The sequence below is a fragment of the Xyrauchen texanus genome, chromosome 21 (genome assembly GCF_025860055.1).
Source record: "Xyrauchen texanus isolate HMW12.3.18 chromosome 21, RBS_HiC_50CHRs, whole genome shotgun sequence".
NCBI classification, from domain to species: domain Eukaryota; kingdom Metazoa; phylum Chordata; class Actinopteri; order Cypriniformes; family Catostomidae; genus Xyrauchen; species Xyrauchen texanus.
Genome location: NC_068296.1, coordinates 2031117 through 2050665, shown reverse-complemented (window position 1 = coordinate 2050665; position 19549 = coordinate 2031117). Strand labels below are relative to the sequence as shown.

At 39.4% G+C, this 19549-nt stretch overlaps 1 protein-coding gene across 2 annotated transcripts; it reads left to right on the top strand.

Moving 5' to 3' along the window:
• Positions 1 to 1396: 1396 nt before the first annotated feature.
• Positions 1397 to 17620, top strand: LOC127661956 (uncharacterized). Of its 2 annotated transcripts, none has more exons than XM_052152948.1 (3): positions 1397 to 1523; positions 14737 to 15843; positions 17496 to 17620. In XM_052152948.1, the coding sequence occupies exon 2, from the start codon at positions 14924 to 14926 to the stop codon at positions 15752 to 15754; it is 831 nt and encodes a 276-aa protein (XP_052008908.1). In that variant the 5' UTR covers positions 1397 to 1523; positions 14737 to 14923; the 3' UTR covers positions 15755 to 15843; positions 17496 to 17620. The 2 variants fall into 2 exon arrangements, with proteins under 2 accessions (XP_052008908.1, XP_052008907.1); XM_052152947.1 differs by lacking the exon at positions 1397 to 1523 and adding an exon at positions 11573 to 11661.
• Positions 17621 to 19549: the final 1929 nt, after the last annotated feature.

The window sequence follows — 19549 nt, the reverse complement described above, 5'->3', positions numbered from 1 at the left end:
TTATTATTTAACAGAGCATTCAGAAATCAATCAGAAACATAGAGGCTCCCGGCAGCCACAGTCACACTGTGTCCTAACCTGATGGTAAACGACACGTGATAAAAGGAATATTTTGTATATTAATCAGAGTTTTTGTCCTAACCGGTCCAAAAACTTTCCAGAAAATAAGGCTGGGCATAGAAATGCATCGATTCTTGGACTACAAACTCTTCAGACATGTTTAGTGAGTTCTGTTCTCTGTTTTGTGTGCAGCTGTGTTGTGTTCTGTTGTCACAATCACTGTAGAGGACCTGTTTTTACATAAACAAAACGAGTTTTCACTTGAACGCCCCAATGACATGAGGGGGATTCATGAACTGTTGCTGTTACTAAATACTGCATTAGATTTCAGTTTGTTTCTCATCAAATCTTATCGTATACTTTCATAACAATCATGAGTCTCATGAATAATTAATTAGACTTCTGAATGATACTTTTGTGTTCTTTTGAAGCTTGAAGAGGTGTCACCATAAACTGCCATTGTATGACATCACTGAGCACAACATTTATTCACAATTTCTCCTTTTGTGTTCAAAAAAGAAAGAAAGTCATATACAGTTATAACAACACAAGGGTGAATAAACAATGACTGAATTTACATTTTTGGGTGAACTAATCCTTCAACAAGAGAATATATGTACGTTTATGATAAACTATAATTAAAGTTACAGTAAAAAAAAAACTATAATCGGCTTTCCAAGAAGTCCCTGCGAGACCATCACATTTCATTACATTTTATTTTTTCCATTTAATTAGAAGTGAAAGTGTAGCGCGACAGCGGCTTAACTCGTGCCACATTTGATTGTGCAACAGACTACTACTGTTGCATTTCAGTGATCATGATTTGTGTCTGCAAAAATCGCATCCAATTTCAGACAGAACCAGAATATCAAAGAGACCTTTAAAAAAAATGACACAACCTTAAAACACCGCAAAATTTAATGCAATGTTGCCAAAGCGTTGTTGCAGTATATTGTGTAACATAAGCAGGACTGGTCATGATATTTTTCCTAAAAGCCATCAAATACAGGACACCATCCCTTAACCACATAATCTCCTACTGATTCTTGTCTATCTGCTATCCACAGCTGTCTCTCTCTTCTCTCACTACACACAACTACTGATTTCCTGCCTGCTTCTGACTGGTCCGTGTGAGCCGGAGGAGATTAGGGGCAGTCCCTGGTCGAGAGAGAGAGAGAGAGAGAGAGAGAGAGAGAGAGAGAGAGAGAGAGTGAGTGATGATGTCTCTTTAAGAGTATTTTTAGGCTGAGAGTTGGTGATGGTCAGTGGTGGGGAAAATCAGAGTTAGTGGCGCCAGTGCAGTGCCAGTCTTTGAACATGGATGACGAGGAGGAATGTTGATGTATTTGGGATTTAACAGTTTTATAAGGGAATTCACAGACACAGAGGAACACCAATAAACACATGGACTTGCCTTGAGTGCATGTGTTCAACCTTTATTTGTTGGGAATAACCTTGATTAGGTAAGTGATTGCAATTGTGTGTCATTTTTTCAATCTTAAATGAGTGTATTTTGATAGAATACATATTCAGTTTAAATAATGCATTCAAGAATGTAACATTATAGAAATGCAAGATTACATTTGCATCAAGCTTGGTTTGCACAAATGTATTTTGTGCATTGATGGCAGGTGGCTGGACACAACGGTCCGTCTTTTTCCTCTCCAGGGAAGATATTTAAATTTAATGAAACTGGCAAACAGTGTGTGATCAAGTTGCAGTGTGGATTACACCCTGACCGTATGCTGTGCTCCACATGCAGAGTCGTTTGTGTGCATGTTTGCCTGTTTGTATGTGTGTACACACATGTGACACAGCAGGACAGAAAGAAGACAGATTAAAGCATTCAACAACTAATATCAGCATTTGTATGGGGCATGAAGTGCACAATGCCTAATTTTGTGGACTGAATGAATTAGACATAATTAAATTACACTTTAACACATTTTATGCATAGAAAGACAAACACCAGTTGCATTTTGTTAACAATATTGCAAAGTCAGCTTTTAATTTAGTGCACGAATTGAAGACCTTTGCATGTCAGAAAATGCACAGGGATTTGTCCACAAAATGCATTTAAGTGCAACTGAATTTGGTTATGAAATACTGCATTTTGTGGCACATAAATTATTCAGATCAGCTCATATACTTGATTCTATCCAGTTTAATATGCAGTGACAACTATGAGTTAGTCATGACTCATGCATTGATTGATGTTCATGAAAACTGTAAACACTGTGTTTGGCTGTTTATTTAACCATCCAAGCAGACATGACAATCTAAGCTCAACCAATGGCGTAAGTTTGGGGCGGGGTTATCTGTTTGATCAACCAATGGAAGAAGAGGACGGTCTGATGAAAACCTGTTTGAAAACAATAGTTTTTGCATTGATCCTTTGCTAAGCTCCGCCCCCTTCCTTTACCGCTATTCGCTCAAACAATCTTTGCAGAACTTCCAATAGGAATGAATGTGAGACTGCCGTGAAATGCTGTTTTAATAAACTGAATGGATATTTTTACGTGAGCGGGAATGAAGAGTGACATTGCAAAGCATTTTTATTTTACGTTATATTTTTTTTATTTGATACCATGTTAAAATGGCATACCATTGTGATTTTATTGTGCTATTGTGAATTCGGCTTGAAACCACTTAAACATTCTTGACACGCATGCCAGATAAAATTGGCAAAAGTTGCTAGGATTGGACAACACTAAAGGCAGGTCTTGGCGAAGGGTCAGTTTAATTTGGTGAAGCTTGGTGGTGCTGAAACTATATACGTTACCTTAATATATTAAGCAAAGTTATAAATTCTGTTGATGGAAAGCCTTGTGTCTGTTGGCGCAGGTTATGTAGTTGTGTTTCTGTCCATCTGATTATGACCTTGTTTGGTATATGTGTATTTCTGGTACACCTGCACCCATTTCTACAGTATAACTTCATTTGTTTGTGCATGTGTGAGGCTGAGACACCGAATCATCCAAATAGAGAGAATATTTGTTGGCAGATGCTATTTGCGCCCTTGTGTAAATACTGGCATATATTATTTGCACCCAGGGCTGGACTGGTAATCTGGCATACCGGACATTTTCGCGGACTGGCCATCGGGAGAACCGAGCAGGCCAGTGGGTGTGCCTGGAAACGAATGGGCCGCGACAAGCAAAAATGAGCCGTCGCGTTATGCAGAACGGACCACAAAACAGTGGCGCGATATGCAGAAAAGGACCCACGCTCAACTTTGTTCAAGCAGTGATTGTTGGAAAAGAATGTTTTCCTCAATCACGTTCCTTCACAATAAACAGATGTGAACTGTAGGCTCTAACGCATTTTACCCCTCACAGATGTGCTCGTCCATAGACATTCAGTCTAATGTTCAGTTGAAGCAACACCCTCATTATTTCATTGAACATCTCAGCCTCTGAGTGGACTACAAGCTCAATCTAGATGTCATTAGAAAGCTGAAATCATTACATTTTTTAAGATATTTTATAAACACTAGTCATGAACATATTTTCTGATGATTTGATTAGCATGCTATTCCTGCTGGATGACATATTTTGTCATCTAAGATATAACTTTGAATCATACAGCCAAGCATGCTCACAGACATGGAAAATAATGGCTCATGTTTTAGACAACTGCTGAAGGTAAAAGCAGATATAAAGTTTTTGGCTATTTGTGGCTTACTATAGCAGTTATCAGAGCATAATTGAGATGTTTGTATTTGATGTCTTTCAGAATTCACATTTCACTTTTGAAAATCTTTTGAACTGTGGTGTTAAGGCAACCAAATAACCTATAAAGTCATATTCCTGAGAGTGAGAGCTTTTATTTGATATATGACATGTCCATTTAGGTGATATGTGAATGACTTATATTTTATATTTTGACCCTATTACCTCTGGGGGGCGCTATTTTTCATCACAAATGTTTTGATGCCTTATTTTGATATTTTAAGTAACATAAATGCAGAAGTGATGAATATCTCTGAACAGTTCAGATTCTAATCTTTCAAATGACACCTCATATGCCTGACTTATGTATACGGATACTTAATCGCAATCTTTTTTGCGATATAGCGCCCCCCTTTGGACATCAATACATAGTTACTATATAAACACCATATTACTAAGTAACACCATTGTTAATTGCATTAAATTTTCCTACAAAAAATTATGGTTACTACAATATTGCTGTAGTGAAACAGTAATACCTTCTACCTTACATTTATATTTGTAATTATTATTATAAGAAGTATTAAAGAAAATATTAAGAGAGACACAATGGGAAAAATAATGTGACAAACGAACCCTGGTCGAAAAGGCACAGTCTCGCTGATGTTACGCCCCATGCAACAAAAACAACACGTACAATACGGTTTGATCTTTGAGTTTAGACCTGGGTGCAAATAGTCTTTTTTCAGGACATGACAAATGTCAAAAGATTTCTGCATGCTTGATGAAACAACATGTGAGGGTCAGCGGAGCAGTAGAGCTGACAGGAGAAGAAAAGAAACCTTTCCACATCACTCAAACAAATACAGAAGCTACACCTGAAATAAACTCAATAAATCTACATACATTGACTAGACTTGATACTGATTGTTCAATCGCTGCATTCTGTTGTAAAACTCCTACACATCCGTTCTTGTGTCATGTATCTAAGTGCCTTGCTCAAGGACACAATGGTTGTGGCTGTGGGGATTGAACCAGCAACCTTCTGATTACCAGTTATGTGCTTTAGCCCACTACGCCACGACCACTCCATGTTTAAATTAAGCTTGCAATAAATCTTGCAAATATTTCTGCTAGAGTTTTAGAAGAGATCTCATCCGTGTCTCAGACTGTCAACGATTGTGTCATTTGAGTCTCTTTTTATTTCTTGGTTGAAAGTTGATACCTGAATGAAACATAATTGAGAAACCCATTAAAGGTGACGTGTGCAGTTTGCACCATTAGAATTACCAAATAGAATGGCAACATCGCAAATTTTCTTTTGAGGCAAAAAAAGTATTTGAAAATTGAACATAAAGACAAAGGTGCAACACAGTGTACTTACCGTGTTTCATGAGGGCACAAACTACAATCCCATGAAGCATTGCCAATGATATAGAAGCAATGCAATATTCTGATATGTAGAAATATATAAGTAGTTTAAGGGTGCAGGGAGACCAACTCAATTACGTCATTCGCAATGGGAGTGGTGGTGGCGTAGTGGCTAAAGCACAGGGCTGTTAATCATAAGGTCGTTGGTTTGAACCCCATGGCCACCACCATTGTGCCCTTGAGCAAGGCACTTAACTCCAGGTTGTTCCGGGGGGATTGTCCCTGTAATAATTGCACTGTAAGTCGCTTTGGATAAAAGCGTCTGCCAAATGCGTAAATGTAAATGCAATGCATCATGGTAATGGGCGGTTGCTCCGAGGCACATTTTGGAGGCTTAGTTGGCTGCGGTTCTCTGATTGGTGGATCTTTCTCTGATGTACCATGGGTAATGTAGTTGTTTACCATGAATCCTGCTATCAAACACGATACATAAACAATAAAGTTGAGATAAAACAGACGGATGTCTTCAATGGAAGCATGTACCATCGATGAACAACCTCTTAGCTCACGCTAGGTCTGTCTTTAAAGGTTTATAAGTTATCATTGAAAATCAATTCGTCTATGGGATAAATAAATGGGATTTTTACTTCCGGAACCGGACTGTTGCACTCTGTTGTCAGAGAAACGGATTGTCCCGCCCAAAACTGACGCCATTGGTTGAACCAGTGTTGCTGTGTTGGGCAGGCCGTAGGAATGTAACGGTTTACTTGTTTTCTCGATGCATTGATTGCTAATTCTGCCGATTCAAATGCATCGATCTTAACATATGATTTTTGAATTGAGAATTGTTATTTTTGGACCGTAAATAGTATAAGATAAAGCGTGACTCACCAAAACAGTGTGCAATATTTAAAAATGTACAAATATAAAATGAGTTACATGTGCGGTATGGTTCTCGAACACTCCTCACAACTTTCCCTTCACAGTCGCCCGCTGCACTCTTCCGTCGCCCTTGACGGGATCGCGCCCGCTCTTCGTTCTGTCCGTAACTCATACGTGATCTTTCCTCAGGACGGCCACTGAGAATCACAAATCACATGAGCAAACGTCAGCTTGCAGCACTCTTGTCTCGAGTCAAACACGCTCGATCCATCGATACAGCTGAAATAAAACGCTTTCATTGTTTAGTTGGGGTGCACAAAACATTTAAGTTGAGGTCAACTCGTTGATATTGCTTGTCTCTTTTCTATATCTGCAAATGCAAAGGCGTGCAAAACTTTATTTATTCAGATGATGTTACTTTAATGTTGTAATATTTGGATTCGTTTAGGGTCCTCACGTTCATGTAAAACCTGGAAATATCAGCAAACTTGAGCGGGGGCGGTTCACTGTCCTTTCTGCAGAACGTGGCGGCTCAATTTAGCTTATCGCGACCCATTCGGCCCCTTTCGTGGCCAACACACCGGCACTCTCGGTACTCCTGATGGCCAGTCCGCACCTGTTCGGCCCCAAAGTGCGTCGGCCCACCGGGAAAATGCCCGGATGCCAGATTACAGTCCAGCCCTGTGTCAAAGTTATGCTCAGCTCTAAAATATTATATAAGCACATTGCTTTTTTGTTGTTTTCTATATAGACTGTTCTTTCAAGGTACTTTTTGGTAGAAGACACATTAGGGGAAGTATTTAAAGAATCCTATAAATGCATAAAAAATATATGTGTATCGAATCGTTCTGAATTAACACACACACAAACACAAACACACACACACACACACGCACACACAAACGTTTTGAATAGAATCGAAAATCTATAAATCATTAATCGATTCACTTTCGATGCAAAGAATGCTCAAACAAACAGAGCACTGTTTTGAGTGCCACAGTGTTGAAATCAAACAATGAATGGATTATTTATAGTTGTCTCTAAATATTAAACTGAGATAGGAGAGAAAAATACACACTTCAGCAGTACGTCTCCTGAGCTATGAAAGAGCAACATCAGAGCATAATATGTTCCAGTTGCTGCTGAGAATGGTACTCTAACAATGACAAGAGAAATATTCAATCCAATCTGGCTGTGTGTACTCACACAAACACACACAAACACACACACACAGACAAATGGTGGGAGAGGTAGAATGATTCCAGCCTCCTAGTGTTTACACTTTCCCACATATGACGCAACACATAATCAGCACCACACACACACACACACACACACACACACACGCATGCAGCCCTCCCCCATCACATGATGCACCGGCCGAGTGGGAGAGTGAAGCGTGTGGGATTGAAGCCCTGCACGACTCGCTCACTCATGACACACACACACACACTGCTCTCTCATGGGCTCTGAGGTAATGTGACTCTCTCGGTGTGTTTGAAGGGTGGAATTCTCTCTGCTGAGTGGCAGAATTCCACATTTACGGAATAGAATTCCATCTTAATGGTGACATTATCGCATTATTGCCATTTCCAGATGATTAGTTACTATTTTACTGTATCTTAGCTCTCACATGCACCACATTAAAACACATTTTTAAGCGTGTTGGTGTAGAAATGAAATGCATTAACGGAATGTTCCACGTTCAATACAAGTAACGCTCAATTAAGAACATTTATTGATTACCACAAAAAAAGTATTTCGACTCGTCCCTCCTTCTCTTAAAAAAAAAAAAAGCACAAATGTGAGACACTTTCAATGGGGGTCAATCAGTAAATGTTAAAATACTCACTGTTTCAAACGTATAGTAATCTGGTAAAGACCCAATGCTGGTAAATCCCTAATTTTATGGCACTAAAATCATGTGAACATGCATATTGTTTACGTCTTGTGGCTATACTTCTGGAACAGTGAGTATTTTTTGCGGTAACACTTTCAATGAAGCCCATATTTATTATGCATTATTAATGTCTCATAAAACACCTCATAATCCGTTATAACTTCTCATTAATAATTGTAACCACAATTATAATACATTATAATACTTATCTATTCATAGTTATACTTTAGAGTATAATGCATCATAACACAAGCAACATCCAGTTTTATCTGCACATGTTATAATGTGTTAAATATATATGTGTAATATGTCTATATAAGGTAATCTTTACGTAAAGTGACAAAAGTAATGTCTTCTTATAAACATCTATAAGATATGTTTAAGTGGTTATAAGACATTATAAGTCATGCTGGATGTTATAAACATTACACATGCACAAAATATAAAATAACACACATTTAATGTATATTTTGAGATATTATGTAAAACACGTGTAAAGCTACGAAGTTAAAATACATCAGAAACTCTAAATATGTCTGTTGATCACATGTAGCCAATAATAATCAAACTGACTCTATACTGAACTCTATTCAATAAACTTTAATGTTTGTGCATCTTATCTATAAATAACATGATATAAGTTTGACTTGTAATGTTTTGTATGTTATAAGTTTATGTTATAACTGTTTATAAGACGATATTGATTTTGTAATTTAAAGCAGATAAAGAACACTTATAATATGATCATAAAGTCTTTTAACTGTTTACACTATAAAGCATTTATAACATTAACTTTATTAACTTCTGATGTGTAATAACTGTTATAATGTTGTGTTATAACACATTATACACTAAAGTATAACTATGAAAAGGGGTCTTATAATCTACTTATAACTGTAGTTATAAATATTATGAGCAGTTATAACGTATTATAAGGTGTTTTATATGTTACTAATGCATAATAATGCCTTTATAACACATTATAAATATGGGCTTAAAAAAATGACTTTTTTTTTTTTTTTTTAGTTATATTGAACCTGGATTATTAACCGAACACAAACCAACAACCTCAAAGCCAGTGTAAGGCCTATACATTGGTTTTAAGGAATAATTAGAAAAATAGTAAAAATATCTGTCATCTTTACTATTAAATTGCTGCTCCAAGGGTTTTACATTCTTTTGTGGAAAACAAAAGGAGTAAATGTGAAGTAAGTGACAGACACTGATTGATTTTTGATGAAAATATTTGATGTCATCTTTTGTGTTGCACGGGAGAGATAAAATCACACAGGTTTGGACATGAGTAAATGTTGACAAAATGTTCATGTGTGGGTGAATTAGTCCTTAAATGTTGTATCTACAATCTTGCTGACGTTGCCGCAAGAGACATTTCTCCCAATGACATCTGACTCTGCACAGAGGGGTGATATATGAATTTTCCAAAAAACATTGCTGGACCATAGCTCAGAATAATGGCAGACTTCTTCTTAACTGATGAGATTTAAGTTGCATTGGAAAGGAGTAAATGGCATTTACGGTTTTGGCCTTTCTCCTTTGAGAGGTGCGGCTCGTACAATCTATGCTGGAGCTAGTTTGCTGATTGTTGGGAAGGCTCTTGTTCAGTGCATTGCAGGGTGACAGGCTCCGGTCTAATGTATTGAATCAAACCTTTCTTGTTGAAAACTCACCTGGGCTGCAGGCCAAGCACTGCTGATTTATATGCACTCGATCCAACTATCAGTCTAGCTTGTGACTGAGTAGACGGCCACATGCAACTACTAGACAATCTAAAGGAAAATTGAAAGACAGAGAGAATGAGTCCATAAAATGATTTGATCATTATTTAACAGGTACAAGTTTACCTCAGGTTGAACCCTGAAGAAGAAAAAAGATTAGCACTTATAAGGAACGTCGGGTCCTTGACAATGTGGACTTTAATGCTTAAAGTAATGTGCATCTGTAGGAAAGCTTATGTAGTCACTAAAGATCAGCTGACCGACTGGGCAGCTGCCTTGGCTTTCACACGCAGGCAGTCTTGCTGTGTCAGGATGCTCAAACAAACAGAACAATGAGCATATTTTACCATCCAAACAATTGCATACGTCATCGTTGCGTGTTGTTTGGTAAAGCAAAACACCTTTTTGTTTTTAGAGGGCAGGCAAGAAATAGGAGATACGTGCTAGTTACAGATGGCCAGCAAAACTCAGGTAATTGTGGGCATGGCGGCACTGATGCTCGTTTATGGATTGACCATTAGCAGTGGAGCACATTAGATCCTCCCAGGACCATATCTGAACCTATAATACAGCCAGAGAAAATATGTCTCTCTCTCTCTCTCTCTCTCTCTCTCTCTCTCTCTGCCTGAGAATCAAATGAAGCATGTAAGTTAGGCGAGTAAACACAGAACATGACAAGCAGACACAGAGAGCGAGAGAGAGATCAAGCGAGAATTGTCATGAACTGTCCATATTTTCGGTGAATCTGAAGGAGAACTGATGCATTGCCACTGAGTTTCTTTATAATGGCTGCAGTTGACCTTAAATGTATTAACGTGACCTTGTAGCAGCGTCCATCCAGGAAAATGCATGTATGGCACATTCCATGAATGTGGCTCACTAAGCTCACTAATAGCCCGATGGCTATTTTTAAAGTATTTCGATTGGTTACCATTAAAAAGCATGAAAGGTGGATTAATTATAAACCTACATCTGGTCCCAAACTAACTAGCACCTAATGAGTGGTGGTGGCGTAGTGGGCTAAAGCACATACTGGTAATCAGAAGGTTGCTGGTTCGATCCCCACAGTCACCACCATTGTGTCCTTGAGTAAGCCACTTAACTCCAGGTTGCTCCGGGGGGATTGTCCCTGTAATAAGTGCACTGTAAGTCGATTTGGATAAAAGCATCTGCCAAATGCATAAATGTAAATGTAAATGTTACTGTAGCCAAATTTAGGCTTTAAAATCAAAATAAATATTTTTGTTGTTGTGAAAACTATTTCATACATGTATGTTAGATGAACACGTAATACTACAACGAGTGGAACTGATCTACTTACAGTACATATACAGTGTGTGTATGCATGCATATATATATATATATATACAGTGTATAATTATAATATTAATGTCCACATCAACCATCAGAATGGGGAAACATGTGATCTCAGTGATTTGGAGCATGGCATGATTGTTGGTGCTAGACGGGCTGATTTGAGTATTTCTGGGATTTTCACTCACAACAGTCTCTAGAATTTACTCCGAATGGTGCCAAAAACTAAAAACATCCAGTGAGCGGCAGTTCTGTGGATGGTGGCGCTGTTTTGGTGGCACGAGGGGGACCTACACAGTAATAGGCAGGTGGTTTTAATGTTGTGGCTAATCGGTGTACTGTACATACTGTGGTCATTTAATGTTTATTGCTTGAAATATTTTCAGGCCATATTTTCTAGCATATAAAATTAACCAATAACAAAACAGATGAGAAAAATACAATTTAGTCAACATCTGTGCACGTGAGACAGTAGTTTTGCCCTGCCAGTACTGAAGCTCATCCGGATGACCGAGCACACGGACGCTACAGCAATCTGTTTGTCGTGTACGAATGATTGTGTCGCTTTAAATTCAATTTTCTGGAGGTGATGTATGCTGATCGCGTGTCATATGCGACGCATGCGCAGTGGGGAGAATTGTGAACGCGGGGATGTCCTCAGATCCTCGTCACCTCCATCCGCCGAGAGAAAATGGGCAAATAAACGGGGATGCTCGTGTGCTGTGAGGTAGGCTGCGGTTTCCATCAGATGTTCTGGACATTCAGTGTTATTATAGTGGCATGTTTGAGGCTCTGTGATAGTATAGCGACATGCTTCTGGTCTGTATGTTAGGATGCGGCTGTTGTGATCAGGACGGAGAAATACTCCGACAGTGTTTAATCAAGGGCAGTAAGGCAACCTCCATCCTCTCCGATTGATTTGTGCATTCATTTATCACATTTGCCCTTTCATTTCTCGTTTGAATGGATGTTGAGTGGAGTGATCCGTCTACAATGATCACTGCAGATCGTGACTGTCTGAGATTGATCATCTACAACCGAGAGGTTAGACATACTTCTATCGAATAACCAACCTATATATTACTACGATGCATTGAATATAAACATTAAGATGCATGCCAGCGTTTAAATGGTGTGACTGTCAATTCTTTCCTGCTTTTATAGGCATTAAGTTGATGATCAGACAATTTGGGTTTTACACATATGCCGACGAGCGGGTTTCTCCTATCAAACACAGAACGTTGCATTAACGTTAGTGTATGGTCCTAACGTTCATTTTAGGTTTTATTTTGCTGAATTGTATTTTGCATTACTATTAGCACTATTTGTTATTATTTCGCGATATTTGATGGTCATATTTTCATCATTTTTCATCAGCGTTGCAGCATTCAGCTTTCCAGACTTGAGTGGATACTGCCGAAAATAATAATATCTTAATACACTTTTTATTTGTAATGCTGTTGGAGAACCTTATTGATGATATTTAACACCATAGAGCACATATCAGGTGCACCGCGTGATTATATGATCATGAGCTCGAGTGCGTTTGTAATTTTGAGGGCGCGCGCTCATCTGAGAAAACAAAAAGGAGGTATATTAACGAATCAATGCACACAGAAAACTCGCTGGCCTTTGGAGTTTCGCATCATAAATGTCTCCGCATAGAGTTGCGGCTGTGAATGGCGTTCACGCTGAAAGAGAGACATGAGGAAACGCGATGCACGAGCCGCGCGCGCACATGGAGAGAGTGAGCTGTCCGTGGTGCTGAAACGGACCGTCCAAACACTGTCAATTACAAGGAGCGCAGTCATGCTTTACACGAACAAACAGCTTCTAGAGAAAACATAGTGTGGAGTTTGTTGCATCTGTTACATCTAATCGCAGCTTTATTACACATGCAGATGGACAACAGGTGTTCTAGAAGTGTCGTTGCATTTGCAAAAGTGCCTTAGGGAAGTTGAGATTCGCTTTTTATTTTTATAGATATTTTAGTTTAAAATGTTTCAATGTAAATAGATGACATTTCATGAAATAGTCATGCAGTGGGAATGTTATAAAAGTACAAATATTATATGCAATTAATATAAGGTCATAAAAAATGGCGTGTGTGTTTTATCCAGCAGAGGTTTTGTATGTTGGTTTCAAACACCTAGTACAAAATCCCTGTTATATTAGGTTTTCAACCTTCAAATTAGATTTTCACAACTGCAAAGCGAACATAATTCAACCACACTGGCATACATTAAGCCAAAGGTCAACTATTATGAATGCAGATTATTACAAAATGGTTCAAAGGGATAGTTCACCCAAGATGTGTATGACTTACTTTCTTCCGCTGAACACAAACAAAGATTTTTAAAAGAATATCTCAGCTCTTCCTTTCAATGCAAGTCAATCTTGAACAAAAAGCCCAAAAAAGGCAGCATAAAAGTAATCTATATGACTCCAGTGGTTAAATCCATATTTTCTGAGCGATTGAATCGCTTTGGGTAAGAAATGGATCCACATTTCAGTTATAATTTATTACTGTAAATCTCCACTTTAACTTTCACTTTCAGAATGTGGAAGTGGGAATTTAAAGTAAAAAGGACTTCAATATTGATTTGTTTCTCGTCTACACTTATCATCAGAGGCGCAAATACCATATATGCAAGGTATGCGATGCATAGGGCCGCCATGTAAAGGGGGACGCCAGCGGCTCAAGGTGGTACACTCAGCCTCCCCCTGCCTATCATATCCCTTCTGGATTTAACAACGGGAATCTTATGGTCTGTTCAAAAATCACTTGCATTGAAACTACCCAAAGAGCTGATATATTCCTTAAAAAAAATGATGAGAGAATTTTCATTTTTGGGTGAACTGTCCTTTTAATGTGTTCTTTGGACAAGTGTTGTTTCAGTTTTTTTCCAGGTCGGGGCATGCTGTCACGTGTGTTTTAAATGTCATACGTTTACACAATTGATCAATTATATGATACTTGTTGGCCAAAACAGTTGTTTCATGAATTGTTTTGTACCTCATTATAAGACGTTTAATACATGTGTAAAGGCTGTGATGTTGGGGATACATGTACGTTCCCCCGTCACCCTCATCTTGTGCCAGCTTTCCCCAAATAGTATGATGACATGCCCTGCTATTGGGGCAAGTTATCACAAATGCTCAACACATGTTCACTGAACTGTATCCTTCTGTCCTGAGCAATAACTATAAAATAGTGAACATTTGTTTGTGGCTATACACAAATATATACCCAAATTCTTGTCCTAAACCTACCCTGAGAAATTGAGTACAAAGTGTGCCGACTAGCCCCGGTCTCCCTTATTGCATGTCACTGCAACACACTGCTGTTGCTGTTTGACATGTCATGTCAACTACCCATTACTTGTGTTTTTATTTTAATCAAATTGTTGTTGAAAAAAAGGTTTTTGCATGATTTGATATAAAGTAGATGCTAAGAATTTCCTGAAAGTAATGGAAATATTGACGTTGTCCTTCCCATTTAACCCTTGTGAATTCTGCCTTAGGCTATAAATGTAAAAGTAAATGTGTTTCACAGATGTGCTTTCTAAAAACGAAACATGGTTTAAAGTAATTGTTTATGGTTCCAATTCCATTCCCTTCCTTTTTGCCCAATAAAATGTAAAGAATCCTCTGTAAAGTCATGCATACAGAATTACTAGCTTTCACCTGTTGTGTGAGAACATCCTGTGGAATTTCAATTGTTATTGGATTGAAAAAGTATCCACTCAAACATTAACATCTGGATCCCCTCTCTGTCCATTTTGTTTTTGTGTTTCTTCAGCAACACTGGAGGTAGATGTGAGCGATTACTGCAGCTGGTGTGAGAAACCCTCCATTGGGCTCTCCCCAACCCCAACCCTCTCCTACATCAGTCTTCACAGCCAACATGTTCTCCTCTAACTTTCTGAGTGGGGGGAATCCTCTCAGTGCGATGTCCTCTGCTGTTAACAAGTTCAGTCATTTTGGGGATGAGGAAAAGCAACAACAGCAGCCTCCAGGACCTTCACAACAGAAGGATTCTCAACAGCAGAGGAATGGCCAACCAGCCTCACAGGGTGTGGGTAGAGGCGGCCAAGGAGCTGGACGGGGTGGTTCTTCTCCACAAGCGGCTGGACGGGGTGGATCTTCTCCACAAGGTGCTGGACGGGGTGGATCTTCTCCACAAGTTGCTGGACGGGGTGGTTCTTCTCCACAAGCGGCTGGACGGGGTGGATCTTCTCCACAAGGTGCTGGACGGGGTGAATCTTCTCCACAAGGAGCTGGACGGGGTGGATCTTTTCCACAAGGTGCTGGACGGGGTGGTTCTTCTCCACAAGGTGCTGGACGGGGTGGATCTTCTCCACAAGGTGCTGGACGGGGTGCATCTTCTCCACAAGGTGCTGGACGGGGTGGATCTTCTCCACAAGCGGCTGGACGGGGTGGATCTTTTCCACAAGGTGCTGGACGGGGTGGTTCTTCTCCACAAGGTGCTGGACGGGGTGGATCTTCTCCACAAGGTGCTGGACGGGGTGCATCTTCTCCACAAGGTGCTGGACGGGGTGGATCTTCTCCACAAGTTGCTGGACGGGGTGGACCTGTACAGCCGGGGGCTGATAGAGGAGGACTTCCACTGCAGGGAGTTGGCAGGGGCGGAACGGGCAGAAGTGGATCTCCTAAGCAGGGTGTGGTCAGAGGTGGACTTCAGCAACAAGGCCCAAGAGGACTTGGGGATCATCCAGCAGGGGCAGCTGGGTCAGGGCCTTCTTCAACAGAACAAAAATCCCTCTGTCCAGTCTGTAAAAGCACAGAACTCAATCTGAAGTCCAAGAACTCGCCCAACCATAACACCTGCACACAGTGTAAATCAGTCGTCTGTAGTCAGTGTGGATTTAGTCCTCCAAACTCAACTGTGAGTAACAATTCTTAACACATTTCAGTTTACATTGGATGCATCTCAATCAGCTCCCTAGTTGACTAGTAAGGGCACTGGCCAGGGAGATTTCTAGTGCACTGAAACGTTCCCTCCTCGAGACGTTGGAGCACAAATGTAAATTTATGATGTCAAACCGTTATTTTCTGTCTTTTTTTAAAGTTTGTTTGTAATTATCTTTATTTTTATTCATAATGTGCAAGAAAGGGAACTATTAAACTATTAAATTACTCAGGTGGTAGAGCGGTCGGCTGCCAATCGCAGGGTTGGCGGTTCGATTCCCGGCCCACATGACATGCCAAAGTGTCCTTGGGCAAGACATTGAACCCCAAGTTGCTCCCAACGGCAGGCTAGCGCCTTGCATGGCAACTCTGCTGTCATTGGTGTATGAGTGTGAGTGTGGATGGGTGATTAGGACACAGTGTACAGCGCTTTGGTAACCTCTAAGGTACCAACAAGGTGCTATATAAGTGCAGACCATTTACCATTAATACAGTGATGTTGGATCAACACCCTCGCCAGTACCCGAATGAATGTTCACGATATACTGATTATTAGCATGGGGATCTAGGGAGCGAGATGAGATGTACAAATTGAGTACTTAGCATGATGCATAAAGCAGTGACATTCACTATGCATAACTCCTTTTAAGCCCTTGTTTACTCTCGTCCTCCCCCCCCCCTTTTAATACAATAACTAATTTATCACCATCACTATTAATCACCATTTAATGGTCAAGGGAGTGTTTCACCTATGGGATATTAAAAGGGTAAATGCTTAAAGGGGTAGTTCACCCCAAAATGAAAATGTTCTCATCATTTACCCTCATACTATATCAGCCATCCCAGATGCATATGACTTTCTTTCTTAGGCAGAACTGTATCTGAGAAAAATTGTGTTGATATGAAAAAAGCGATCAAAAGTTATAGCATTACTAAAATAATTTATCATAGTGTCCAAAAACATCTCCAAACAAATAAAAGATAATAATTGTACATAAGAACTAATTACACATGCAAACACAACAATGACTAAAGGTTTGCACAGCATGCAGACATGATTTTAGTCATGAGATTTCACAGAATGAGTTTCATTCTGTGTCATTTGAGTCATCATTGAGTCTGTGTCATGTGTTTGGCGCCATCTTCTGGTGGTCATATGTAACATTGTGCTTCATGTGGATTATCTAATGATCTATACATCTGATTATCTTGTGTGTGGACTCGATTGAAAGATAATCACCTCCTCTCAGTAATGATATGTTATGTTGCACTTATTTCTTGTGAAGTTATAAGCGAAAATGCGGCAAATGTGTTCTACTCTTTGAGAGCTTTCCAACAACATATGACACATGACTATTTGATCAGTTTGATGTTTTACATTTGAAAAGTACCAAACATAAATGATAATGGCCTTTTAAAAATGTTTCCAGTTCAGTTTTAATATGACCTTAATTGTTGAAATCTGTTAGTTTTAATCAAAATCATCCATTGGGACCGAAGTTGAAGAAAACATCCATTGTCTGTTTTTAATGTTTGAAAACAATTGATTCTGTGTTAATGTTTTTTTATTAAAATGAGATAAAAACTAACAGTTGTTTAATTGAAATGTTTGATCTTCCCTGTATACAGGATAAGGAGTGGCTTTGCCTCAATTGCCAGATGCAGAGAGCTCTGGGAGGGACAGAAAGTAGTGCACCTCCTGCACTAAAAGCCCAACAACAGCCCATGAGCTCCGCACCATCCCATAACCCTGGAATGCACAATGCCTCCCCTGCAAAGAGCAACGGCCCGCAAAGTAAGCAGATGCCTCTGTCTGCAAACCAGCCAACCAAACCAACAGAGGGGCAGATAGTGTCAGGCCAGCCTATCCCAAATGCAGCAAAAGCTAATAGTGCCGCTCATCCGTCACAGCAAACACCACAAAATAAACCTCTGCAGCAGACCGCAAAAGCTATTGCTGCTCCTTCAGCCAAAGGTGAACCACCATCAAACAACGAGCCTCATAAAGAAGAGTCAAGTTTCTTCAGTTTTGGTTTTGGTGGCGCTCGATCCCGGTCTCCTTCTCCACAACCTGGTGGCTCCTCTTCAGTTTCTGGTAAGGTTCTAGGCTTTGGTTCTTCGTTCCTTAGCTCAGCATCCAATTTAATTTCAGCTGTTCAGGATGAGCCCAACACAACACCTCCAACTTCTCGAAAAGGTTCTTCGGTTTCCCAAAGCTCTGGCAGGACCACCACACCCCCTGCCTCCAGAAAAGACTCGGAGGCCTCTAAGGACTCACCGAATCTTCCTAGACCACATACAGAGGAAGATAAAAAGCAACAACAAAACAAACCCCGAGACGCTCAGTCAGCTAAACCATCAACGATCCCGACAAAGAAGGAATCTGCTCAGGCTACTCAAGTTGATCAAAGCCCTAAACTTCATCCTGAAGCCTGTCCACTCTGCAAGGTGAACCTGAAAAGTGATCCTCCCAACTACAGGACCTGCACTGAATGCAAAAGCACTGTGTGTAATCAATGTGGATTTAATCCTGTGCCTCATCAAACCGAGGTAAGAAACAAATGAATGTGTTTTCTCACAGTAGCTTCATATTATGGTTTGTGCAATGAAGAAAGTGTCGAGAGTTATTTCAGAGGACATGCTCTCGTGATTCTGCTTTAAAAGTTTACTGCGTGGAGGCATTGCTTTGGAAGGCACACCGAAAATGGTTGTAAGAAAGACAAAATGTGCCTTGCTTCTCAATTACCTCAGACTACTCCCTTCTTTTAACTTATAAAATGAAGTGCTTGACTCTTTTAGGCACACAGCAGAAAATGATCAAGGTCCATATTTAAACTCTTTCTTCTTTCAGCAGAGATGGTGGCCTATAAAAGGAATAATCAAACCAAAATGCTGTCATCATTTATTCACATTTATGTTGTTCCTAATCTTTATGACAATAGGAAACATTTTGATGAATATTTCAGTCCTTTTTTCCCAATATTTGGCATATTAACGATTTAAAAAGCACCAACAACTATCTTAAAAGTAGTCCTTGTGACATGTGCATCATATTTTATGTCTTCTCAAGACATATGATACTGTAGGTTTTGCTGGGAATTTAAGTTAAAATGATAATTTCACCTATGATTTTGGAGCAAAACTACAGGTCAAAAAAATTACCTTATAAAGGTGTCAGCATCATTATTTTATGTTTACACAGAGATTGGTAGATCTATTACTAAAATCAGTTGACTTCAGCACATCTTGTTGCATTATATGCCAATGGTGAGAGCCCAAAATGAGAAAAAAAGACGTTTTTCTGCTGTTTTTCCAAAGTTGGAGTGTCTATAACTCCAGAAGTATTAAAGATATATTAATGTACTTTTAAATTCTAGTTCAGAATAAACTTTCCATTTATTATCTTCATTTTTAAGGTCCTATATGGGTAAATCCCAGAGATATGGGGCTCTCAATATGGCTCCATTTGAAAATGTATAAATTACCCATTTTCAATGGTCAGCAACCACATGTGGATCACGTGGTATTAAGGCTGCAACTAACGATTATTTTGATATCAATTCATCTAACGATTATTAGAACGATTATTCGGCGATTATTGCAACGATTAATCATTAGCGCTAAACCGATTATTCAGCTTGTGTCCCAACTTATAGGTTGTATTAAACTTGCTTACTAACAAT

What these genes read in the sequence shown, in the direction of transcription:
- LOC127661956 (XM_052152948.1), top strand. Translation starts at nt 14,924, where the DNA reads ATGAGGAAAAGCAACAACAGCAGCCTCCAGGACCTTCACAACAGAAGG.